The 26,488-nt window shown below is 49.2% G+C and overlaps 1 protein-coding gene across 4 annotated transcripts in view; it reads right to left on the reverse strand.

Annotated features, from left to right (window-relative positions):
- Positions 1-12,866, reverse strand: part of LOC110511718 (tRNA (guanosine(18)-2'-O)-methyltransferase TARBP1) — a 33,554-nt gene extending 20,688 nt beyond the window's left edge. The window contains exons 1-16 of one of the 4 annotated variants that reach the window (XM_090183925.1): positions 11,300-12,866; positions 11,043-11,146; positions 10,858-10,927; positions 10,615-10,763; positions 10,077-10,129; positions 9,833-9,930; positions 9,138-9,273; positions 8,474-8,570; positions 8,221-8,310; positions 7,403-7,553; positions 6,659-7,063; positions 6,101-6,195; positions 5,044-5,196; positions 4,589-4,818; positions 1,530-1,755; positions 1,006-1,194 (exon numbers count right to left, since the gene is read on the reverse strand). In XM_090183925.1, the coding sequence (XP_090040051.1) occupies positions 1,006-1,194; positions 1,530-1,755; positions 4,589-4,818; positions 5,044-5,196; positions 6,101-6,195; positions 6,659-7,063; positions 7,403-7,553; positions 8,221-8,310; positions 8,474-8,570; positions 9,138-9,273; positions 9,833-9,930; positions 10,077-10,129; positions 10,615-10,763; positions 10,858-10,927; positions 11,043-11,146; positions 11,300-12,311 (3,258 nt within the window). In that variant the 5' untranslated portion in view covers positions 12,312-12,866. Of the gene's footprint in view, positions 1-1,005; positions 1,195-1,529; positions 1,756-4,588; positions 4,819-5,043; positions 5,197-6,100; positions 6,199-6,658; positions 7,064-7,402; positions 7,554-8,220; positions 8,311-8,473; positions 8,571-9,137; positions 9,274-9,832; positions 9,931-10,076; positions 10,130-10,523; positions 10,764-10,857; positions 10,928-11,042; positions 11,147-11,299 lie in introns of all 4 variants that reach the window. The other 3 variants (XM_090183923.1, XM_090183931.1, XM_090183927.1) reach the window with 3 other exon arrangements.
- Positions 12,867-26,488: the final 13,622 nt, after the last annotated feature.

Consider the following 26,488-nt stretch of genomic DNA (forward strand, 5'->3'; position numbering starts at 1 on the left):
CCCAGGTGTTGATACCCCATGCCTCCCTCTAGTTACCTGTTGTAGAGTAACAGTGAGCCCAGGTGTTGATACCCCATGCCTCCCTCTAGTTACCTGTTGTAGAGTAACAGTGAGCCCAGGTGTTGATACCCCATGCCTCCCTCTAGTTACCTGTTGTAGAGTAACAGTGAGCCCAGGTGTTGATACCCCATGCCTCCCTCTAGTTACCTGTTGTAGAGTAACAGTGAGCCCAGGTGTTGATACCCCATGCCTCCCTCTAGTTACCTGTTGTAGAGTAACAGTGAGCCCAGGTGTTGATACCCCATGCCTCCCTCTAGTTACCTGTTGTAGAGTAACAGTGAACCCAGGTGTTGATACCCCATGCCTCCCTCTAGTTACCTGTTGTAGAGTAACAGTGAACCCAGGTGTTGATACCCCATGCCTCCCTCTAGTTACCTGTTGTAGAGTAACAGTGAACCCAGGTGTTGATACCCCATGCCTCCCTCTAGTTACCTGTTGTAGAGTAACAGTGAACCCAGGTGTTGATACCCCATGCCTCCCTCTAGTTACCTGTTGTAGAGTAACAGTGAGCCCAGGTGTTGATACCCCATGCCTCCCTCTAGTTACCTGTTGTAGAGTAACAGTGAACCCAGGTGTTGATACCCCATGCCTCCCTCTAGTTACCTGTTGTAGAGTAACAGTGAACCCAGGTGTTGATACCCCATGCCTCCCTCTAGTTACCTGTTGTAGAGTAACAGTGAACCCAGGTGTTGATACCCCATGCCTCCCTCTAGTTACCTGTTGTAGAGTAACAGTGAACCCAGGTGTTGATACCCCATGCCTCCCTCTAGTTACCTGTTGTAGAGTAACAGTGAACCCAGGTGTTGATACCCCATGCCTCCCTCTAGTTACCTGTTGTAGAGTAACAGTGAACCCAGGTGTTGATACCCCATGCCTCCCTCTAGTTACCTGTTGTAGAGTAACAGTGAACCCAGGTGTTGATACCCCATGCCTCCCTCTAGTTACCTGTTGTAGAGTAACAGTGAGCCCAGGTGCCTGCTCCTCTGTTAACTCCAGCAGGCTGTGGTGAAAGGCCATGGTCACAAAGCCCTGCAGGGTGGGCCAGAAGTCATGAGGGTTACTGCTCAGTCCCAGCACCAGCTTCCAGGAGACAGTCACAGCCTCTACACACAGGGCCTCCTCAGACAGCGCCACCTGGTGGAGGGAGGGAGAAACACAGGTTCACTATTTCATATTGCCTTATCAGAAGCCATATAAAGCAGGACATAAATTACTTGGCCACATGACCACTGAAACACTGTTGCAGTCTAAATCAGCTGTTAAACAAAACCAAGGCTTGGATTTCACGATCTTTCCCCATAGACTGCTTACAAGGTAAGGAAACATGTTGTTTTGCAATTTGGGTGAACTATTCCTTTAAACATGGTTATTGGTGTGAACAAGCCTGTAGTAGAGAGCTGGGTGAGATAGAATGTCTCAGCCAGGTAGTGGACATGACAATATCAGCTGTAGTCAATGCTAAGACTCACCTGTGGCAACATGGAGGCCATGAAGTCCAGTACAGGCAGTACCAGGCCACTGGGCAGCAGAGACAGAGCCTCTATAGCAGCCTGGAGGGACCCTGACGCCCTGGGGAGCTCCAGGGGCCCGGGTGGGCCTATTCTCCTCCCGTATCCCAGACACGTCCACTGGTCCCGGATGAAATGAGCTGCCATACGGCCCCAGTCCTTGAGGAGAGGACCCTGCTCTGAAACACTGTGACAGATGACAAAATCTTAATATTTCAGAGATATTGGCAAGGCCCACTGATTACTACTATCTCCCAGACAACACATCTACTAGGGACCTCTGATTACTACTATCTCCCAGACAACACATCTACTAGGGACCTCTGATTACTACTATCTCCCAGACAACACATCTACCAGGGACCTCTGATTACTACTATCTCCCAGACAACACATCTACCAGGGACCTCTGATTACTACTATCTCCCAGACAACACATCTACCAGGGACCTCTGATTACTACTATCTCCCAGACAACACATCTACCAGGGACCTCTGATTACTACTGTCTCCCAGACAACACATCTACTAGGGACCTCTGATTACTACTATCTCCCAGACAACACATCTACTAGGGACCTCTGATTACTACTATCTCCCTGACAACACATCTACTAGGGACCTCTGATTACTACTTTCTCCCTGACAACACATCTACTAAGGACCTCTGATTACTACTATCTCCCAGACAACACATCTGCTAGGGACCTTCCGATTACTACTATCTCCCAGACAACACATCTACTAGGGACCTCTGATTACTACTATCTCCCAGACAACACATCTACTAGGGACCTCTGATTACTACTATCTCCCAGACAACACATCTACTAGGGACCTCTGATTACTACTATCTCCCAGACAACACATCTACCAGGGACCTCTGATTACTACTATCTCCCTGACAACACATCTACTAGGGACCTCTGATTACTACTATCTCCCAGACAACACATCTACTAGGGACCTCCGATTACTACTATCTCCCTGACAACACATCTACTAGGGACCTCTGATTACTACTATCTCCCAGACAACACATCTACTAGGGACCTCTGATTACTACTATCTCCCTGACAACACATCTACTAGGGACCTCTGATTACTACTATCTCCCTGACAACACATCTACTAAGGACCTCTGATTACTACTATCTCCCAGACAACACATCTACTAGGGACCTCTGATTACTACTATCTCCCTGACAACACATCTACTAGGGACCTCTGATTACTACTATCTCCCTGACAACACATCTACTAGGGACCTCTGATTACTACTATCTCCCAGACAACACATCTACTAGGGACCTCCGATTACTACTATCTCCCAGACAACACATCTACTAGGGACCTCTGATTACTACTATCTCCCAGACAACACATCTACTAAGGACCTCTGATTACTACTATCTCCCTGACAACACATCTACTAAGGACCTCTGATTACTACTATCTCCCAGACAACACATCTACTAGGGACCTCTGATTACTACTATCTCCCTGACAACACATCTACTAGGGACCTCTGATTACTACTATCTCCCTGACAACACATCTACTAGGGACCTCTGATTACTACTATCTCCCAGACAACACATCTACTAGGGACCTCCGATTACTACTATCTCCCAGACAACACATCTACTAGGGACCTCCGATTACTACTATCTCCCAGACAACACATCTACTAGGGACCTCTGATTACTACTATCTCCCAGACAACACATCTACTAAGGACCTCTGATTACTACTATCTCCCAGACAACACATCTACTAGGGACCTCTGATTACTACTATCTCCCAGACAACACATCTACTAGGGACCTCTGATTACTACTATCTCCCAGACAACACATCTCCCAGACAACACATTTATTAGGGACCTCTGAATACCCAAAAATAGCTTTTAGTTTTAGGGAAAGGAGAAAAAAAAAACTAACTTGCCAAATAGTTGTGTTAAGATGTCTTAAAACGACTAGAGTGGATCTAAGAGGTTTATTGTTATATGTTCTGTTGTATTTAAATTCTTAATGCACGTAATGTGCACGTGAGTTATAGGTCCTGTGGCTCAGTTGTAAAGCATAGCATTTGGAACACCAGGGTTGTGGGTTCTATTCCCCTGGGGATCAGTATGAAAATAATAAAACACATGAAAATGTATGCACTCACTGCTGTAAGTCCCTTTGGAAAAGAGTGTCTGCTAATTCATTTAAAACGTTTTTAAAAAATAAGAGGTGTGTGGGTGGAGGAGGGTTAGGCTGGGTGGTGTAATATGTATAGGTAACAGGAATGTGGATGTAGTGTTTTTACTTTGCTATTTTTAACATTTCTTAAGGACTCTTGGAAGACTAGCGCTTGGGCTAAAAGAGATCCTAATAAAATCTATACATTTCTATTGGACACTAAATAATCTGCTACACAACCAAAACAAACAGCAAATAAATCCAACAAGTTGTTAGAGTCCCTGGCTTGATGTAATCATTGTGTGCTGGGAATATGGGACCAAATACTAAACTTGACTACTTTAATACACATAAGTTGATTTGACCCGATACTTTTGGTCCCATAAAAAGGGGGGACTATATGTTCCTTTAATTTCTAAACGGTTCACCCTATATGGAGGACAATACCCTCAAATTAAATCTGTCAGTCTGAACTTTAACCTCATTGTCATTGTATCAATCCAAAGTGCTGGAGTACAGAGACAAAACAACAACAAACGTGTCACTGTCCCAATACATGTAGATGTGCATATCCTTGACACAATCTCCATTTGACCTGTAACCTCTGGGAGATGGGTTTTCTCCCACATGTAAATTCCAGGTTGAACAGCAAATTATTGAAGAGCATGTGACCAAAACAGTCACAATTTAGAGCCGTGACTGGCAGAGAAACGAGGGTCATTTAGTGTTTATACTAGTGGTTTACTATACAACACATTGTCCTGATGATACAGTACATCTGCATTTAAACAATAACATGCCTTCTATATACAACACAAAGTGTTCTGTACTGACCCTGTTGACTGAGCTGCAGTTGGAGGTTTCAGCAGGGTCTGGTTGAAGTTGACCAGAGAGAGAGGAGGGGCTGGGGGTGGAGCAGGGGAGTAGAAGTAGCTAGACAGATGGACCAGTAGAATCGTGGTCTCTGACTGGAGGTTGAACACTCCCAATGCTGCAACCTCACAGGTCATGGCCAACGACGCCATGGCAACCGCCCTGGACACCTGACCCGCCACAGAGGGGATCTAAGAGAAACACACACAAGTCCCTTCCAGTTTTATAGTGAAAACCATGGTGAATATAAACATGACATGACAAATAGCAGTTCAACTAGTCTTTTTGAAATCAGAGTCTAACTGCTAAAGAAAATATCCCATTTTTCAAATTGACACACGAATCCAATTATGTATGAAGTGACTAGCGAAGGAGAGCAGCCTGAGAGAGGGGAGGTCGATCCTGGAATACTGTACCTGGTCAGCTTCTAGGGTCCTCAGGACGTATCTGAGGAGTCTGGGGAAATAGGCCTCCTGTACCTTGGAGTGGTTCCACTCTAACACACTGTACATCAGCACCACCTCCTTCAGCACTGACAGGTAGAGCTCAGCACGCTCTACATCACATAGCTGGAGAGGACAGACAAACAAAACACAGGCGGAGGACAAATGCAGGTACATGATCAATGTTGTAGGATGTGAGATTGAGTGAGTGACAGTGAGTGAGTGAGTGAGTGAGTGAGTGAGTGAGTGAGTGAGTGAGTGAGTGACAGTGAGAGCGAGTGACAGTGAAAGCGAGAGAGAGTGACAGTGAAAGCGAGAGTGACAGTGAGTGAGTGAGTGAGTAAAAGCGAGAGAGAGTGAGTGACAGTGAGTGAGTGAGTGTTATGGATTTTATGAATAATGACTAAATGACGTATACATTTAACATAGAACTATACCTAACAGAATTACTACCCTGTCACTGTATGAAACTTATTAGAATCATAAAACTAAATCTAATGTGTGTAGTTTTAGTCAAAAATTAGAACAAGGACTTTCTGTTCCTTTTTAGTATGTAAGCAGGGTGTAAGTGAGAAACAAATGGAGCTATCGTCAGACAAGCTGGAACACTGTGTTCCTTACAGGACATTCTGTCCCCACCCAGGGAGGGGAGAGACCTTGGGCTTGTAGTAGATTGTTTAACAGGTGGCAGACTATTTATGAGTAGAAGAAGACTTGTGAACTATGTTGCCATTGTATCTGAGAGGAGGAGGGACATTTATGACGAAATGTGAGGTATATAGACCAATGTTCCAGAAATGATAGGCAGAGCTCTCATAAATAAACATTCCTGACAATTGTAGCTGGGCCTCCGTCTGATTCATTCCAACCAGTTTCCTACAAATCCTGGGTATCAGGCTGAGTAATCAATTCAATTGGGTTTATGAACACTGAGAACATAATTCTCTTGACAGTGAGTGAGTGAGTGAGTAAGTGAGTGAGTGAGTGAAAGCGAGAGAGAGTGACAGTGAGAGCGAGAGTGTGTGTTCACCTCCTGTAGTTCTCCACTCAGTCTTCGGAGGATAAACTCCTGAATGGGCTCCACCACGCCCAGAACCAGCGTTTCCATGGAGACCGTCACACTGTCTTCTGTATGAGACAGAAGACAAAAAACGTATTATTTTTTAAACAATGAATGACATCTTATTTTGCATGTTTCCAGTGTTATGAATCAATGTGGATCATTACTAAGAGTCAATTTGAATCACTGCTATGTATCACTACTTGAGTCGTAGAGCAGAGTAGAGTAGAGAACAGTACAGTACAGCAGAGTACAGCAGAGTACAGTAGAGTAGAACACAGTACAGTAGAGCACAGTAGTTTACAGCAGAATACAGTAGAGTACAGTAGAGTACAGTAGAGCAGAGAACAGTACAGTACTGTAGAGTACAGCAGAGTACAGTAGAACACAGTACAGTAGAGCACAGTAGTTTACAGCAGAATACAGTAGAGTACAGTAGAGCAGAGAACAGTACAGTAGAGTACTGTGGAGTATAGTACAGCAGAGTACAGTACAGTACATTAGAATACAGTAGAGTGCAGTAGATACCTTTTTCTTTCTCTACTGCAGCAGGGGTGTGTCTGGCTGGTGTGAGCTGCAGTACTGCAGCAGGGGTGTGTCTGGCTGGTGGGAGCTGCAGTACTGCAGCAGGGGTGTGTCTGGCTGGTGGGAGCTGCAGTACTGCAGCAGGGGTGTGTCTGGCTGGTGTGAGCTGCAGTAGTCGTAGCAGCAGCTGCAGGCTCTTGTCAGTCTTGCGTAGCGGCAGGTAGACATTAGTGTGGAGCCTGCTCAGTGTGTCCAGTAGGGGGCGTAAGAGTGAGTCCATCCCACCGCTGACACCAGTAGTCTGCTCTCCTCCAGACCTCTGAGTCCTCCCCTCTATGTCAACACACAGTAGGATGGCCTTGGCTAGCAGCTCCGCCTCTCCTGGGTCTGGGACACTGTCTGTCTGGTCTGTTGGACGGCACAACAAAGTTCATCAGTACAGTCATCTATTCTGTATACTGGAGGTGAGTCTATCTACACATACTCGTATCTGCACCTGTTGATATTCTTGATCGGATAATACTCGGAATTGGAAAAACTGATTCACCTGTGCCAGCCGGGACTCACCTGTGCCAGCCGGGACTCACCTGTGCCAGCCGGGACTCACCTGTGCCAGCCGGGACTCACCTGTGCCAGCCGGGACTCACCTGTGCCAGCCGGGACTCACCTGTGCCAGCCGGGACTCACCTGTGCTAGCCGGGACTCACCTGTGCTAGCCGGGACTCACCTGTGCTAGCCGGGACTCACCTGTGCTAGCCGGGACTCTGAGGAAGAACTCCATCTGGTGTTGGACGTAGCCTCTCACAGTCTCTATCTCTGAAGAAGTACTGGTACCATCAGCTGATTCTCTGACACAGGGCCTGAAGCTGCCTTCACTGTCAGCCAGCCAGTCACACAGCTAGTGAGGAGACACAGAAACACAAGGGACAACTGATGGAAATACAATAAATATTTAAAAACTGTTTGAAAAGATTAGAGCTCTTCCTCATTCCACCCCCACACAGTACCTGATTCCAGAGAACAGAGCTCCTCCCTCATTCCACCCCCACACAGTACCTGATTCCAGAGGACAGAGCTCTTCCTCATTCCACCCCCACACAGTACCTGATTCCAGAGGACAGAGCTCTTCCTCATTCCACCCCCACACAGTACCTGATTCCAGAGGACAGAGCTCTTCCTCATTCCACCCCCACACAGTACCTGATTCCAGAGAACAGAGCTCCTCCCTCATTCCACCCCCACACAGTACCTGATTCCAGAGGACAGAGCTCTTCCTCATTCCACCCCCACACAGTACCTGATTCCAGAGAACAGAGCTCCTCCCTCATTCCACCCCCACACAGTATCTGATTCCAGAGCTCTTCCTCATTCCACCCCCACACAGTACCTGATTCCAGAGGACAGAGCTCTTCCTCATTCCACCCCCACACAGTATCTGATTCCAGAGCTCTTCCTCATTCCACCCCCACACAGTACCTGATTCCAGAGCTCTTCCTCATTCCACCCCCACACAGTATCTGATTCCAGAGGACAGAGCTCTTCCTCATTCCACCCCCACACAGTACCTGATTCCAGAGCGGTGTTCCTCTACGTAGAGACTCGTCTGCTCTGAAATGCACCAGCAAACTAAACACATCATCCAATGTCACTAAGGTCTGCAAAAGATGGAACAAAGACAATCTAAATGGCAGTTGCTAAACAGATGTTGTCATTTGTACGCTGACAGCTATAAGCTCTTCTTCAACACTCTATTTGGGTGCAAAATGTCATCACTTTGTACCAAAGCCGCACAGCCTCAAACACATCATAGTGTCTTACCACATCTGTCAGGGAGAGGGCACTGTTCAGCAGGAAACACTGGGCAGCTCCTCTCAGTAGCACCTGGTGGGTGATCATAGTGCAGTGGAGCACCTCCCTGAGGTACAGCACAGAAATCATTAGGGACAGTTTCCCAGACACAGACTGCCCCTAGCCATCGACTTGAACAGTCTGTTCAACGGAGATTCATAGAATCCACACTTCCACACCAAGAAATGCCACTATGAACAAGAAATAATTAACCTTATGTCAAGTTAGAGTCTTAGAGACAATGTCTGCATCTGAAATGGTACCCTATTCCCTATGCAGGCAGCCAGGGACCAGGAGAGGGCAGGGAGGAAGATGGGACAGGGCCCAGGAGAGAGCAAGGAGGAAGGTGGGACAGGGCCCAGGAGAGGGCAAGGAGGAAGGTGGGACAGGGCCCAGGAGAGGGCAAGGAGGAAGGTGGGACAGGGACCAGGAGAGGGCAGGGAGGAAGATGGGACAGGGACCAGGAGAGGGCAGGGAGGAAGATGGGACAGGGCCCAGGAGAGGACAGGGAGGAAGATGGGACAGGGTCTGAGAGAGGGCAGGAAGGAAGATGGGACAGGCTACCTGAGAGAGGGCAGGGAGGAAGATGGGACAGGGCCTGAGAGAGGGCAGGGAGGAAGGTGGGACAGGCTACCTGAGAGCTTGCAGGCCGTCGGGGCCCAGGAGAGGGCAGGGAGGAAGGTGGGACAGGGCCCGAGAGAGGAAGAGGATGGGGACAGCACACCAGTGTTGAGAACCTAGCCGCTGGACAAGCTGCAGCAACACAGGACCTGAGGAGACAGAGGATCAACATTAGACCCTCTCTGATGAACAGTCATTACTGTTACAACAAGCTGCAGCAACACAGGACCTGAGGAGACAGAGGATCAACATTAGACCCTCTCTGATGAACAGTCATTACTGTTACAACAAGATGGAGCAACACAGGACCTGAGGAGACAGAGGATCAACATTAGACCCTCTCTGATGAACAGTCATTACTGTTACAACAAGCTGCAGCAACACAGGACCTGAGGAGACAGAGGATCAACATTAGACCCTCTCTGATGAACAGTCATTACTGTTACAACAAGATGGAGCAACACAGGACCTGAGGAGACAGAGGATCAACATTAGACCCTCTCTGATGAACAGTCATTACTGTTACAACAAGCTGCAGGACAAACATCTGGCTCAAGTTCAGTTGGGAGAAAACCTTTTTGAAATGTACATGAATTTGTCCAATAATAAGAACCCAGATTTCCCTCTGCAAAAAGTTGTGCTACGGTGTATCCTACTGAACATGGCCCAGGTGATTCAGTGCCCTGTGATGAAGCTCTGTTACAGTACCTCTGTTCTCCTGTGGCAGGCTGCTGAACAACGTGACCATGAAGACCTGCAGCTTGACTCCCAGCTCAGGACACTCTCCTACACTCTGTCCTGCAGTCCTGGAGATGAAGAGACATAACCTTCCTCAACAGTCACTCTAAATAGGCCTAACTCACTACTTCATCACTAGCAGAAACGGCATCATCTGTGAGTCTATAAATCAATATTGTGTTTTGCTGTTGTGCTGCTATGATCACTGGCTCACCTGTGAAAGAGGGAGCTTTCAGACATCACATCCATGAAAGGACCCAGAATGAACTGAGGAAGAAAGGATAAGAAGAGGTCAATCTCTCATACACTAACCACCTACTGTCCCTCATCATCTCACCCACCAAGACAACAAACTAAACAACGACACCACTACTGAAAAGGAAGTTGCTGACTATTGTACATTCCCAATATGTCCTTCATACCATCACAGTCACCTAATCATCCCCAGCTTACAATCAGCTCATTCCTCCCCCCTCCTCTCCCCTGTAACTATTCCCCAGGTCACTGCTGTAGAGGAGAACGTGTTCTCATTCAACTTCCCTGGTAAAATAAGGGTTAAATAAATAAAATAAACAAACTAATAACATAGAAAAGGGAAAAATAGAATTAGGTCAGTCTGGGTTGATGTTGTATAACACTGACTGACAACTGTACCAGGTACCTGTGAGAAGGCCAGGGCGAAGGCAGGGCATCAGACCACCTGGAGTCTGGGTTGATGTTCTATAACACTGACTGACAACTGTACCAGGTACCTGTGAGAAGGCCAGGGCGAAGGCAGGGCGTCGGAGCACCTGGAGTTCCAGTAGGTGATCCACTCCCTCTCTCATGACGGACTTGTTCTCACTGTGGAACATACGCTGGTACACACCCAGCAGCCATGACGGGTGGAACAGACTGATGCCTGAGAGAAGACAGATGGACGATTGGTAGGCAGTATTTAGTAGGATATAAAAGGTTTGGGTTGTCACCTTATGGTTGAGAAACACACACATCACCTTGACTATCATTGGCTGCTGTTTGGAACAACGTATGGATTCTGTTGAGCACAGGGCGGACCACGTGAATCTACACAACACAGAGGAACGGTAATAGTTCTTTACGACGTCATAATGGTGTTAGAAATGTATAATGCATTAGGAAGAGGGGTTTCATAGCAAGTGTTATCCATATTATATCTCACCTGGTTCTCCTCCAGTGTCTCCATAACCAAGGCATAGTCCTCCCAGAACTCTCTGAGCAGCTTGCATCTGTCTGGGGCCCATCTGAATATGATCTCCTCATTATCTACAAAGGACTCACATTGTTACAATTAGGTTAAACTATACAGTTTTAGAGACTTGAGTATTATTCTGTATAGTGAAGAACATATTTTAACATGGGTAATATTATAATCAAGCTTGTCTGTCTGAATGTCAGTCACATGTATCAGCATCTTACCTTCACTTGACACTGAACTGCTTGGAAACTCAACCGCCTCATCCTCTGACAGAGCGACACACCTTTTCAGCAGGTACAACGCCCGCTTCCGGGACACGTTGTCTTTGTGCGTCAGTCCATCTTGTAGAATCCTCCAGAACTGCAGAGAACGACGAGGGTCAGGTCGAGTATAGCTCAGACTTTGAGGAATGGTGTGTTGCTGTACTTTAGCCGGAGAGAAGAGATAGTCCGAGAGAGTTGTTAAACACAGCAAGGCGCGTTCTGTCACCACAGGTGAGTCCGTGTTTGAGCTGTCACTCTTGTGCCAGCTACACAAATCCTCTAAAATGAACCGGAGTTTACTCGCTATCCCATCCTCGCTGTAGCAGTTGAGGAGAGTGAAAATAAGCCGAACGGTGATTTTGGAGACCAGAGCATCCGGTAACGTCTTGATACAGGACAGGGCAGATGAGAGGATCGAGGTGGTCAATTCTTCGTTGGATGAGACAGCGGGTAGGATGACTGACATGGCTTCGATAGCCACGTCGATACCCAGCCGCCCCTCACCCTGGCCGGGAAGCTCTTCCTCTGTCTCCCCGTCTGGCAGCTGGAAGGATGGCAGGACAGCGCGGGCGACTCGCCCCGAAACGGCCGTGTCACACAGTGTGTTGATGCAGACAGAAAGAAGCCTGCACACAGCGATGGTGATTTCAGCCCTTCCATCTGGTACACGTTTACCTTTGCACGCCCCGTCTCCGTTAGAGACTTTCAAGAGAAGTGGTAAACATTGTGTCCAAATGATCGATTCAACCTTTCGTAGAAAGATGTCTCTTTTTGCAATTGAAAAGGCAACTTTGTCGCCATCGTCAGATGTGTCAGACTGGGGTAGTTTACCAATTCCATCAATAAACGTTGTCAGTGCCTCTACTCTTTCTGTGTCCGGCCACGAGTCCGTTGGCCAGCACAACGTGTTAAACAAAGTATTCGGATCATGGCAACTTGATAAAAGGGCATTGATTAAAATAGAAGACATTTCAAAAGCCGACTTCAATGTGTTCACAGAGATTCATACATGACCTCACGTTTCTTGTCGGTATGTAAACTTCCTGATACGTCACTCACCGTTGCCAAACGCAACTCTCGCGAGAGAAATAAACTTACAACAACCCAAAGCTTCAAACTAGCCCTACTGCACCATATTTGCAAATATGTATATAAATACATGTGGCTCACTTAACCTGAGGAATTGTTGTACTCTATACAACTCTCTCTATTACCTGCAAGTGGAAAAAGTTGTTTATTTTATTTCAAACATCCCTAATCTGAGACAGACCCTCACCACTGACATGTAACTTTTATTTACCTAGGCAAGTCAGTTAAGAACAAATTCTTATTTACAATGATGGCCTACCCAGGCCAAACCCGGACGACACTGGGCCAATTGTGCGCCACCCAATCACGGCCAGATGTGATACAGCCTGGATTCAAACAAGGAACTGTAGTGACACCTCTTGCATTGAGATGCAGTGACTTCGACCGCTGCACCACTCTGGAGCCCAAGTTAATTCCTGTCAGATACAAAATCTCCCCCCCCCCCCCCCCCCCCCTCTTTCTCTCGCTCTCTTAATGGCAGGTGCACTTGGTGCAACATGCAGGACATCAGACTGATTGTGTTGAGTGGTTGAGGCAGGACATCAGACTGATTGTGTTGGGTGGTTGAGGCAGGACATCAGACTGAGTGTGTTGGGTGGTTGAGGCAGGACATCAGACTGATTGTGTTGGGTGGTTGAGGCAGGACATCAGACTGATTGTGTTGGGTGGTTGAGGCAGGACATCAGACTGATTGTGTTGAGTGGTTGAGGCAGGACATCAGACTGATTGTGTTGGGTGGTTGAGGCAGGACATCAGACTGATTGTGTTGGGTGGTTGAGGCAGGACATCAGACTGATTGTGTTGGGTGGTTGAGGCAGGACATCAGACTGATTGTGTTGGGTGGTTGAGGCAGGACAGTCAGACTGATTGTGTTGGGTGGTTGAGGCAGGACATCAGACTGATTGTGTTGGGTGGTTGAGGCAGGACATCAGACTGATTATGTTGGGTGGTTGAGGCAGGACATCAGACTGATTATGTTGGGTGGTTGAGGCAGGACATCAGACTGATTGTGTTGAGTGGTTGAGGCAGGACATCAGACTGATTGTGTTGGGTGGTTGAGGCAGGACATCAGACTGATTGTGTTGGGTGGTTGAGGCAGGACATCAGACTGATTGTGTTGGGTGGTTGAGGCAGGACATCAGACTGATTGTGTTGGGTGGTTGAGGCAGGACATCAGACTGATTGTGTTAGGTGGTTGAGGCAGGACAGTCAGACTGATTGTGTTGGGTGGTTGAGGCAGGACAGACTGTGTTGGGTGGTTGAGGCAGGACATCAGACTGATTGTGTTGGGTGGTTGAGGCAGGACAGACTGTGTTGGGTGGTTGAGGCAGGACAGTCAGACTGATTGTGTTGGGTGGTTGAGGCAGGACAGACTGTGTTGGGTGGTTGAGGCAGGACAGTCAGACTGATTGTGTTGGGTGGTTGAGGCAGGACAGACTGTGTTGGGTGGTTGAGGCAGGACAGTCAGACTGATTGTGTTGGGTGGTTGAGGCAGGACAGACTGTGTTGGGTGGTTGAGGCAGGACAGTCAGACTGATTGTGTTGGGTGGTTGAGGCAGGACAGACTGTGTTGGGTGGTTGAGGCAGGACAGTCAGACTGATTGTGTTGGGTGGTTGAGGCAGGACAGACTGTGTTGGGTGGTTGAGGCAGGACATCAGACTGATTGTGTTGGGTGGTTGAGGCAGGACAGACTGTGTTGGGTGGTTGAGGCAGGACAGTCAGACTGATTGTGTTGGGTGGTTGAGGCAGGACAGACTGTGTTGGGTGGTTGAGGCAGGACATCAGACTGATTATGTTGGGTGGTTGAGGCAGGACATCAGACTGATTGTGTTGGGTGGTTGAGGCAGGACAGTCAGACTGATTGTGTTGAGTGGTTGAGGCAGGACATCAGACTGATTGGGTGGTTGAGGCAGGACATCAGACTGATTATGTTGGGTGGTTGAGGCAGGACATCAGACTGATTGTGTTGGGTGGTTGAGGCAGGACATCAGACTGATTGTGTTGGGTGGTTGAGGCAGGACAGTCAGACTGATTGTGTTGAGTGGTTGAGGCAGGACATCAGACTGATTGTGTTGAGTGGTTGAGGCAGGACATCAGACTGATTATGTTGAGTGGTTGAGGCAGGACATCAGACTGATTGTGTTAGGTGGTTGAGGCAGGACATCAGACTGATTGTGTTGGGTGGTTGAGGCAGGACATCAGACTGATTGTGTTAGGTGGTTGAGGCAGGACAGTCAGACTGATTGTGTTGGGTGGTTGAGGCAGGACAGACTGTGTTGGGTGGTTGAGGCAGGACATCAGACTGATTGTGTTGGGTGGTTGAGGCAGGACAGACTGTGTTGGGTGGTTGAGGCAGGACAGTCAGACTGATTGTGTTGGGTGGTTGAGGCAGGACAGACTGTGTTGGGTGGTTGAGGCAGGACAGTCAGACTGATTGTGTTGGGTGGTTGAGGCAGGACAGACTGTGTTGGGTGGTTGAGGCAGGACAGTCAGACTGATTGTGTTGGGTGGTTGAGGCAGGACAGACTGTGTTGGGTGGTTGAGGCAGGACAGTCAGACTGATTGTGTTGGGTGGTTGAGGCAGGACAGACTGTGTTGGGTGGTTGAGGCAGGACAGTCAGACTGATTGTGTTGGGTGGTTGAGGCAGGACAGACTGTGTTGGGTGGTTGAGGCAGGACATCAGACTGATTGTGTTGGGTGGTTGAGGCAGGACAGACTGTGTTGGGTGGTTGAGGCAGGACAGTCAGACTGATTGTGTTGGGTGGTTGAGGCAGGACAGACTGTGTTGGGTGGTTGAGGCAGGACATCAGACTGATTATGTTGGGTGGTTGAGGCAGGACATCAGACTGATTGTGTTGGGTGGTTGAGGCAGGACAGTCAGACTGATTGTGTTGAGTGGTTGAGGCAGGACATCAGACTGATTGGGTGGTTGAGGCAGGACATCAGACTGATTATGTTGGGTGGTTGAGGCAGGACATCAGACTGATTGTGTTGGGTGGTTGAGGCAGGACATCAGACTGATTGTGTTGGGTGGTTGAGGCAGGACAGTCAGACTGATTGTGTTGAGTGGTTGAGGCAGGACATCAGACTGATTGTGTTGAGTGGTTGAGGCAGGACATCAGACTGATTATGTTGAGTGGTTGAGGCAGGACATCAGACTGATTGTGTTAGGTGGTTGAGGCAGGACATCAGACTGATTGTGTTGGGTGGTTGAGGCAGGACATCAGACTGATTGTGTTGGGTGGTTGAGGCAGGACATCAGACTGATTGTGTTGGGTGGTTGAGGCAGGACGTCAGACTGATTGTGTTGGGTGGTTGAGGCAGGACATCAGACTGATTATGTTGAGTGGTTGAGGCAGGACATCAGACTGATTGTGTTGGGTGGTTGAGGCAGGACATCAGACTGATTGTGTTGGGTGGTTGAGGCAGGACATCAGACTGATTGTGTTGGGTGGTTGAGGCAGGACATCAGACTGATTGTGTTGGGTGGTTGAGGCAGGACGTCAGACTGATTGTGTTGGGTGGTTGAGGCAGGACATCAGACTGATTGTGTTGGGTGGTTGAGGCAGGACATCAGACTGATTGTGTTGGGTGGTTGAGGCAGGACATCAGACTGATTATGTTGAGTGGTTGAGGCAGGACATCAGACTGATTATGTTGGGTGGTTGAGGCAGGACATCAGACTGATTGTGTTGGGTGGTTGAGGCAGGACATCAGACTGATTGTGTTGGGTGGTTGAGGCAGGACAGACTGATTGTGTTGGGTGGTTGAGGCAGGACAGTCAGACTGATTGTGTTGGGTGGTTGAGGCAGGACAGACTGATTGTGTTGGGTGGTTGAGGCAGGACATCAGACTGATTGTGTTGAGTGGTTGAGGCAGGACATCAGACTGATTGTGTTGGGTGGTTGAGGCAGGACATCAGACTGATTGTGTTGGGTGGTTGAGGCAGGACATCAGACTGATTGTGTTGGGTGGTTGAGGCAGGACAGACTGATTGTGTTGGGTGGTTGAGGCAGGACATCAGACTGATTGTGTTGGGTGGTTGAGGCAGGACATCAGACTGATTGTGTTGGGTGGTTGAGGCAGGACATCAGACTGATTGTGTTGGGTGGTTGAGGCAGGACATCAGACTGATTGTGTTGGGTGGTTGAGGCAGGACATTAGACTGATTGTGTTGGGTGGTTGAGGCAGGACATCAGACTGATTGTGTTGGGTGGTTGAGGCAGGACATCAGACTGATTGTGTTGGGTGGTTGAGGCAGGACATCAGACTGATTGTGTTAGGTGGTTGAGGCAGGACAGTCAGACTGATTGTGTTGGGTGGTTGAGGCAGGACATCAGACTGATTGTGTTGGGTGGTTGAGGCAGGACATCAGACTGATTGTGTTAGGTGGTTGAGGCAGGACAGTCAGACTGATTGTGTTGGGTGGTTGAGGCAGGACAGACTGTGTTGGGTGGTTGAGGCAGGACATCAGACTGATTGTGTTGAGTGGTTGAGGCAGGACATCAGACTGATTGTGTTGGGTGGTTGAGGCAGGACAGTCAGACTGATTATGTTGGGTGGTTGAGGCAGGACATCAGACTGATTGTGTTGGGTGGTTGAGGCAGGACATCAGACTGATTGTGTTGGGTGGTTGAGGCAGGACATCAGACTGATTGTGTTGGGTGGTTGAGGCAGGACATCAGACTGATTGTGTTAGGTGGTTGAGGCAGGACATCAGACTGATTGTGTTGGGTGGTTGAGGCAGGACATCAGACTGATTGTGTTGGGTGGTTGAGGCAGGACATCAGACTGATTGTGTTGGGTGGTTGAGGCAGGACAGACTGTGTTGGGTGGTTGAGGCAGGACATCAGACTGATTGTGTTAGGTGGTTGAGGCAGGACAGACTGTGTTGGGTGGTTGAGGCAGGACATCAGACTGATTGTGTTGGGTGGTTGAGGCAGGACAGACTGTGTTGGGTGGTTGAGGCAGGACATCAGACTGATTGTGTTGGGTGGTTGAGGCAGGACATCAGACTGATTGTGTTGGGTGGTTGAGGCAGGACAGACTGTGTTGGGTGGTTGAGGCAGGACATCAGACTGATTGTGTTGGGTGGTTGAGGCAGGACATCAGACTGATTGTGTTAGGTGGTTGAGGCAGGACATCAGACTGATTGTGTTGGGTGGTTGAGGCAGGACAGACTGATTGTGTTGGGTGGTTGAGGCAGGACATCAGACTGATTGTGTTGGGTGGTTGAGGCAGGACATCAGACTGATTGTGTTGGGTGGTTGAGGCAGGACAGACTGTGTTGGGTGGTTGAGGCAGGACAGTCAGACTGATTGTGTTGGGTGGTTGAGGCAGGACAGACTGTGTTGGGTGGTTGAGGCAGGACAGTCAGACTGATTGTGTTGGGTGGTTGAGGCAGGACAGACTGTGTTGGGTGGTTGAGGCAGGACATCAGACTGATTGTGTTGGGTGGTTGAGGCAGGACAGACTGTGTTGGGTGGTTGAGGCAGGACAGTCAGACTGATTGTGTTGGGTGGTTGAGGCAGGACAGACTGTGTTGGGTGGTTGAGGCAGGACATCAGACTGATTATGTTGGGTGGTTGAGGCAGGACATCAGACTGATTGTGTTGGGTGGTTGAGGCAGGACAGTCAGACTGATTGTGTTGAGTGGTTGAGGCAGGACATCAGACTGATTGGGTGGTTGAGGCAGGACATCAGACTGATTATGTTGGGTGGTTGAGGCAGGACATCAGACTGATTGTGTTGGGTGGTTGAGGCAGGACATCAGACTGATTGTGTTGGGTGGTTGAGGCAGGACAGTCAGACTGATTGTGTTGAGTGGTTGAGGCAGGACATCAGACTGATTGTGTTGAGTGGTTGAGGCAGGACATCAGACTGATTATGTTGAGTGGTTGAGGCAGGACATCAGACTGATTGTGTTAGGTGGTTGAGGCAGGACATCAGACTGATTGTGTTGGGTGGTTGAGGCAGGACATCAGACTGATTGTGTTGGGTGGTTGAGGCAGGACATCAGACTGATTGTGTTAGGTGGTTGACGCAGGACAGTCAGACTGATTGTGTTGGGTGGTTGAGGCAGGACAGACTGATTGTGTTGGGTGGTTGAGGCAGGACAGTCAGACTGATTGTGTTGGGTGGTTGAGGCAGGACAGACTGTGTTGGGTGGTTGAGGCAGGACATCAGACTGATTGTGTTGAGTGGTTGAGGCAGGACATCAGACTGATTGTGTTGGGTGGTTGAGGCAGGACATCAGACTGATTGTGTTGGGTGGTTGAGGCAGGACATCAGACTGATTGTGTTGGGTGGTTGAGGCAGGACAGACTGATTGTGTTGGGTGGTTGAGGCAGGACATCAGACTGATTGTGTTGGGTGGTTGAGGCAGGACATCAGACTGATTGTGTTGGGTGGTTGAGGCAGGACATCAGACTGATTGTGTTGGGTGGTTGAGGCAGGACATCAGACTGATTGTGTTGGGTGGTTGAGGCAGGACATTAGACTGATTGTGTTGGGTGGTTGAGGCAGGACATCAGACTGATTGTGTTGGGTGGTTGAGGCAGGACATCAGACTGATTGTGTTAGGTGGTTGAGGCAGGACAGTCAGACTGATTGTGTTGGGTGGTTGAGGCAGGACATCAGACTGATTGTGTTGGGTGGTTGAGGCAGGACATCAGACTGATTGTGTTAGGTGGTTGAGGCAGGACAGTCAGACTGATTGTGTTGGGTGGTTGAGGCAGGACAGACTGTGTTGGGTGGTTGAGGCAGGACATCAGACTGATTGTGTTGGGTGGTTGAGGCAGGACAGTCAGACTGATTGTGTTGGGTGGTTGAGGCAGGACAGTCAGACTGATTGTGTTGGGTGGTTGAGGCAGGACATCAGACTGATTGTGTTGGGTGGTTGAGGCAGGACATCAGACTGATTGTGTTGGGTGGTTGAGGCAGGACATCAGACTGATTGTGTTAGGTGGTTGAGGCAGGACATCAGACTGATTGTGTTGGGTGGTTGAGGCAGGACATCAGACTGATTGTGTTGGGTGGTTGAGGCAGGACATCAGACTGATTGTGTTGGGTGGTTGAGGCAGGACAGACTGTGTTGGGTGGTTGAGGCAGGACATCAGACTGATTGTGTTAGGTGGTTGAGGCAGGACAGACTGTGTTGGGTGGTTGAGGCAGGACATCAGACTGATTGTGTTGGGTGGTTGAGGCAGGACAGACTGTGTTGGGTGGTTGAGGCAGGACATCAGACTGATTGTGTTGGGTGGTTGAGGCAGGACATCAGACTGATTGTGTTGGGTGGTTGAGGCAGGACAGACTGTGTTGGGTGGTTGAGGCAGGACATCAGACTGATTGTGTTGGGTGGTTGAGGCAGGACATCAGACTGATTGTGTTAGGTGGTTGAGGCAGGACATCAGACTGATTGTGTTGGGTGGTTGAGGCAGGACAGACTGATTGTGTTGGGTGGTTGAGGCAGGACATCAGACTGATTGTGTTGGGTGGTTGAGGCAGGACATCAGACTGATTGTGTTGGGTGGTTGAGGCAGGACAGACTGTGTTGGGTGGTTGAGGCAGGACATCAGACTGATTGTGTTGGGTGGTTGAGGCAGGACAGACTGTGTTGGGTGGTTGAGGCAGGACATCAGACTGATTGTGCTGGGTGGTTGAGGCAGGACATCAGACTGATTGTGTTAGGTGGTTGAGGCAGGACATCAGACTGATTGTGTTGGGTGGTTGAGGCAGGACATCAGACTGATTGTGTTGGGTGGTTGAGGCAGGACATCAGACTGATTGTGTTGGGTGGTTGAGGCAGGACATCAGACTGATTGTGTTAGGTGGTTGAGGCAGGACAGACTGATTGTGTTGGGTGGTTGAGGCAGGACATCAGACTGATTGTGTTAGGTGGTTGAGGCAGGACAGTCAGACTGATTGTGTTGGGTGGTTGAGGCAGGACATCAGACTGATTGTGTTGGGTGGTTGAGGCAGGACATCAGACTGATTGTGTTGAGGCAGGACATCAGACTGATTGTGTTAGGTGGTTGAGGCAGGACATCAGACTGATTGTGTTGGGTGGTTGAGGCAGGACATCAGACTGATTGTGTTGGGTGGTTGAGGCAGGACATCAGACTGATTGTGTTGGGTGGTTGAGGCAGGACATCAGACTGATTGTGTTGGGTGGTTGAGGCAGGACATCAGACTGATTGTATTGGGTGGTTGAGGCAGGACATCAGACTGATTGTGTTGGGTGGTTGAGGCAGGACATCAGACTGATTGTGTTGGGTGGTTGAGGCAGGACATCAGACTGATTGTGTTGGGTGGTTGAGGCAGGACATCAGACTGATTGTGTTGGGTGGTTGAGGCAGGACATCAGACTGATTGTGTTAGGTGGTTGAGGCAGGACAGTCAGACTGATTGTGTTGGGTGGTTGAGGCAGGACAGACTGTGTTGGGTGGTTGAGGCAGGACATCAGACTGATTGTGTTGAGTGGTTGAGGCAGGACATCAGACTGATTGTGTTGGGTGGTTGAGGCAGGACATCAGACTGATTGTGTTGGGTGGTTGAGGCAGGACATCATACTGATTGTGTTGGGTGGTTGAGGCAGGACATCAGACTGATTGTGTTGAGTGGTTGAGGCAGGACATCAGACTGATTGTGTTGGGTGGTTGAGGCAGGACAGTCAGACTGATTGTGTTGGGTGGTTGATGCAGGACAGACTGTGTTGGGTGGTTGAGGCAGGACATCAGACTTATTGTCTTGGGTGGTTGAGGCAGGACAGTCAGACTGATTGTGTTGGGTGGTTGAGGCAGGACAGACTGTGTTGGGTGGTTGAGGCAGGACATCAGACTGATTGTCTTGGGTGGTTGAGGCAGGACATCAGACTGATTGTGTTGGGTGGTTGAGGCAGGACATCAGACTGATTGTGTTGGGTGGTTGAGGCAGGACAGACTGTGTTGGGTGGTTGAGGCAGGACATCAGACTGATTGTGTTAGGTGGTTGAGGCAGGACAGACTGTGTTGGGTGGTTGAGGCAGGACATCAGACTGATTGTGTTGGGTGGTTGAGGCAGGACAGACTGTGTTGGGTGGTTGAGGCAGGACAGTCAGACTGATTGTGTTGGGTGGTTGAGGCAGGACAGACTGTGTTGGGTGGTTGAGGCAGGACATCAGACTGATTACGTTGGGTGGTTGAGGCAGGACATCAGACTGATTGTGTTGGGTGGTTGAGGCAGGACAGTCAGACTGATTGTGTTGAGTGGTTGAGGCAGGACATCAGACTGATTGGGTGGTTGAGGCAGGACATCAGACTGATTATGTTGGGTGGTTGAGGCAGGACATCAGACTGATTGTGTTGGGTGGTTGAGGCAGGACATCAGACTGATTGTGTTGGGTGGTTGAGGCAGGACAGTCAGACTGATTGTGTTGAGTGGTTGAGGCAGGACATCAGACTGATTGTGTTGAGTGGTTGAGGCAGGACATCAGACTGATTATGTTGAGTGGTTGAGGCAGGACATCAGACTGATTGTGTTAGGTGGTTGAGGCAGGACATCAGACTGATTGTGTTGGGTGGTTGAGGCAGGACATCAGACTGATTGTGTTGGGTGGTTGAGGCAGGACATCAGACTGATTGTGTTGGGTGGTTGAGGCAGGACGTCAGACTGATTGTGTTGGGTGGTTGAGGCAGGACATCAGACTGATTATGTTGAGTGGTTGAGGCAGGACATCAGACTGATTGTGTTGGGTGGTTGAGGCAGGACATCAGACTGATTGTGTTGGGTGGTTGAGGCAGGACATCAGACTGATTGTGTTGGGTGGTTGAGGCAGGACAGTCAGACTGATTGTGTTGGGTGGTTGAGGCAGGACATCAGACTGATTGTGTTGGGTGGTTGAGGCAGGACAGACTGATTGTGTTGGGTGGTTGAGGCAGGACAGTCAGACTGATTGTGTTGGGTGGTTGAGGCAGGACAGACTGTGTTGGGTGGTTGAGGCAGGACATCAGACTGATTGTGTTGAGTGGTTGAGGCAGGACATCAGACTGATTGTGTTGGGTGGTTGAGGCAGGACATCAGACTGATTGTGTTGGGTGGTTGAGGCAGGACATCAGACTGATTGTGTTGGGTGGTTGAGGCAGGACAGACTGATTGTGTTGGGTGGTTGAGGCAGGACATCAGACTGATTGTGTTGGGTGGTTGAGGCAGGACATCAGACTGATTGTGTTGGGTGGTTGAGGCAGGACATCAGACTGATTGTGTTGGGTGGTTGAGGCAGGACATCAGACTGATTGTGTTGGGTGGTTGAGGCAGGACATTAGACTGATTGTGTTGGGTGGTTGAGGCAGGACATCAGACTGATTGTGTTGGGTGGTTGAGGCAGGACATCAGACTGATTGTGTTAGGTGGTTGAGGCAGGACAGTCAGACTGATTGTGTTGGGTGGTTGAGGCAGGACATCAGACTGATTGTGTTGGGTGGTTGAGGCAGGACATCAGACTGATTGTGTTAGGTGGTTGAGGCAGGACAGTCAGACTGATTGTGTTGGGTGGTTGAGGCAGGACAGACTGTGTTGGGTGGTTGAGGCAGGACATCAGACTGATTGTGTTGAGTGGTTGAGGCAGGACATCAGACTGATTGTGTTGGGTGGTTGAGGCAGGACAGTCAGACTGATTATGTTGGGTGGTTGAGGCAGGACATCAGACTGATTGTGTTGGGTGGTTGAGGCAGGACATCAGACTGATTGTGTTGGGTGGTTGAGGCAGGACATCAGACTGATTGTGTTGGGTGGTTGAGGCAGGACATCAGACTGATTGTGTTAGGTGGTTGAGGCAGGACATCAGACTGATTGTGTTGGGTGGTTGAGGCAGGACATCAGACTGATTGTGTTGGGTGGTTGAGGCAGGACATCAGACTGATTGTGTTGGGTGGTTGAGGCAGGACAGACTGTGTTGGGTGGTTGAGGCAGGACATCAGACTGATTGTGTTGGGTGGTTGAGGCAGGACATCAGACTGATTGTGTTGGGTGGTTGAGGCAGGACATCAGACTGATTGTGTTGGGTGGTTGAGGCAGGACATCAGACTGATTGTGTTGGGTGGTTGAGGCAGGACAGACTGATTGTGTTGGGTGGTTGAGGCAGGACATCAGACTGATTGTGTTGGGTGGTTGAGGCAGGACATCAGACTGATTGTGTTGGGTGGTTGAGGCAGGACAGACTGTGTTGGGTGGTTGAGGCAGGACATCAGACTGATTGTGTTGGGTGGTTGAGGCAGGACAGACTGTGTTGGGTGGTTGAGGCAGGACATCAGACTGATTGTGCTGGGTGGTTGAGGCAGGACATCAGACTGATTGTGTTAGGTGGTTGAGGCAGGACATCAGACTGATTGTGTTGGGTGGTTGAGGCAGGACATCAGACTGATTGTGTTGGGTGGTTGAGGCAGGACATCAGACTGATTGTGTTGGGTGGTTGAGGCAGGACATCAGACTGATTGTGTTGGGTGGTTGAGGCAGGACAGACTGTGTTGGGTGGTTGAGGCAGGACATCAGACTGATTGTGTTGAGTGGTTGAGGCAGGACATCAGACTGATTGTGTTGGGTGGTTGAGGCAGGACATCAGACTGATTGTGTTGGGTGGTTGAGGCAGGACATCATACTGATTGTGTTGGGTGGTTGAGGCAGGACATCAGACTGATTGTGTTGAGTGGTTGAGGCAGGACATCAGACTGATTGTGTTGGGTGGTTGAGGCAGGACAGTCAGACTGATTGTGTTGGGTGGTTGATGCAGGACAGACTGTGTTGGGTGGTTGAGGCAGGACATCAAACTTATTGTCTTGGGTGGTTGAGGCAGGACAGTCAGACTGATTGTGTTGGGTGGTTGAGGCAGGACAGACTGTGTTGGGTGGTTGAGGCAGGACATCAGACTGATTGTCTTGGGTGGTTGAGGCAGGACATCAGACTGATTGTGTTGGGTGGTTGAGGCAGGACATCAGACTGATTGTGTTGGGTGGTTGAGGCAGGACAGACTGTGTTGGGTGGTTGAGGCAGGACATCAGACTGATTGTGTTAGGTGGTTGAGGCAGGACAGACTGTGTTGGGTGGTTGAGGCAGGACATCAGACTGATTGTGTTGGGTGGTTGAGGCAGGACAGACTGTGTTGGGTGGTTGAGGCAGGACATCAGACTGATTGTGTTGGGTGGTTGAGGCAGGACATCAGACTGATTGTGTTGGGTGGTTGAGGCAGGACAGACTGTGTTGGGTGGTTGAGGCAGGACATCAGACTGGTTGTGTTGGGTGGTTGAGGCAGGACATCAGACTGATTGTGTTAGGTGGTTGAGGCAGGACATCAGACTGATTGTGTTGGGTGGTTGAGGCAGGACAGACTGATTGTGTTGGGTGGTTGAGGCAGGACATCAGACTGATTGTGTTGGGTGGTTGAGGCAGGACATCAGACTGATTGTGTTGGGTGGTTGAGGCAGGACAGACTGTGTTGGGTGGTTGAGGCAGGACATCAGACTGATTGTGTTGGGTGGTTGAGGCAGGACAGACTGTGTTGGGTGGTTGAGGCAGGACATCAGACTGATTGTGCTGGGTGGTTGAGGCAGGACATCAGACTGATTGTGTTAGGTGGTTGAGGCAGGACATCAGACTGATTGTGTTGGGTGGTTGAGGCAGGACATCAGACTGATTGTGTTGGGTGGTTGAGGCAGGACATCAGACTGATTGTGTTGGGTGGTTGAGGCAGGACATCAGACTGATTGTGTTAGGTGGTTGAGGCAGGACAGACTGATTGTGTTGGGTGGTTGAGGCAGGACATCAGACTGATTGTGTTAGGTGGTTGAGGCAGGACAGACTGATTGTGTTGGGTGGTTGAGGCAGGACATCAGACTGATTGTGTTAGGTGGTTGAGGCAGGACAGTCAGACTGTGTTGGGTGGTTGAGGCAGGACATCAGACTGATTGTGTTGGGTGGTTGAGGCAGGACATCAGACTGATTGTGTTGAGGCAGGACATCAGACTGATTGTGTTAGGTGGTTGAGGCAGGACAGTCAGACTGATTGTGTTGGGTGGTTGAGGCAGGACATCAGACTGATTGTGTTGGGTGGTTGAGGCAGGACATCAGACTGATCATGTTGGGTGGTTGAGGCAGGACATCAGACTGATTGTGTTGGGTGGTTGAGGCAGGACATCAGACTGATTGTGTTGGGTGGTTGAGGCAGGACATCAGACTGATTGTGTTGGGTGGTTGAGGCAGGACATCAGACTGATTGTGTTGGGTGGTTGAGGCAGGACATCAGACTGATTGTGTTGGGTGGTTGAGGCAGGACATCAGACTGATTGTGTTGGGTGGTTGAGGCAGGACATCAGACTGATTGTGTTGGGTGGTTGAGGCAGGACATCAGACTGATTGTATTGGGTGGTTGAGGCAGGACATCAGACTGATTGTGTTGGGTGGTTGAGGCAGGACATCAGACTGATTGTGTTGGGTGGTTGAGGCAGGACATCAGACTGATTGTGTTGGGTGGTTGAGGCAGGACATCAGACTGATTGTGTTGGGTGGTTGAGGCAGGACATCAGACTGATTGTGTTGGGTGGTTGAGGCAGGACATCAGACTGATTGTGTTGAGGCAGGACATCAGACTGATTGTGTTGGGTGGTTGAGGCAGGACATCAGACTGATTGTGTTGGGTGGTTGAGAGGAAGGGCAATTTCAGGAGTAGCAGTAAATGCATGGGTCACATATGAAGCTCATGTGATCTGTTGAGATTCAGTGGATCAGGAGATACTTTTCAGCATCAATGCATATAACAATATACACCAATAGAACACATAATGCACCAATAGAACACATAATGCACCAATAGAACACATAATGCACCAATAGAACACATAATGCACCAATAGACACCACTATAACTCACCTGTTGTATTTGTTTCTACTACCAGTCACTACAATAGTTATGCCTTTCATTGGAAGGAGACTGTTCTTGAGTAAATCAACAAAAACGTTCAATAACTGGCAAATAAACTGGAAAAAGGTCAATATTTCCTTGGAGTAGTATGAAGATCATTCCATAGAC

Source organism: Oncorhynchus mykiss, chromosome 1 (genome assembly GCF_057628025.1).
Source record: "Oncorhynchus mykiss isolate SJ-2025 chromosome 1, ASM5762802v1, whole genome shotgun sequence".
Taxonomy (NCBI): domain Eukaryota; kingdom Metazoa; phylum Chordata; class Actinopteri; order Salmoniformes; family Salmonidae; genus Oncorhynchus; species Oncorhynchus mykiss.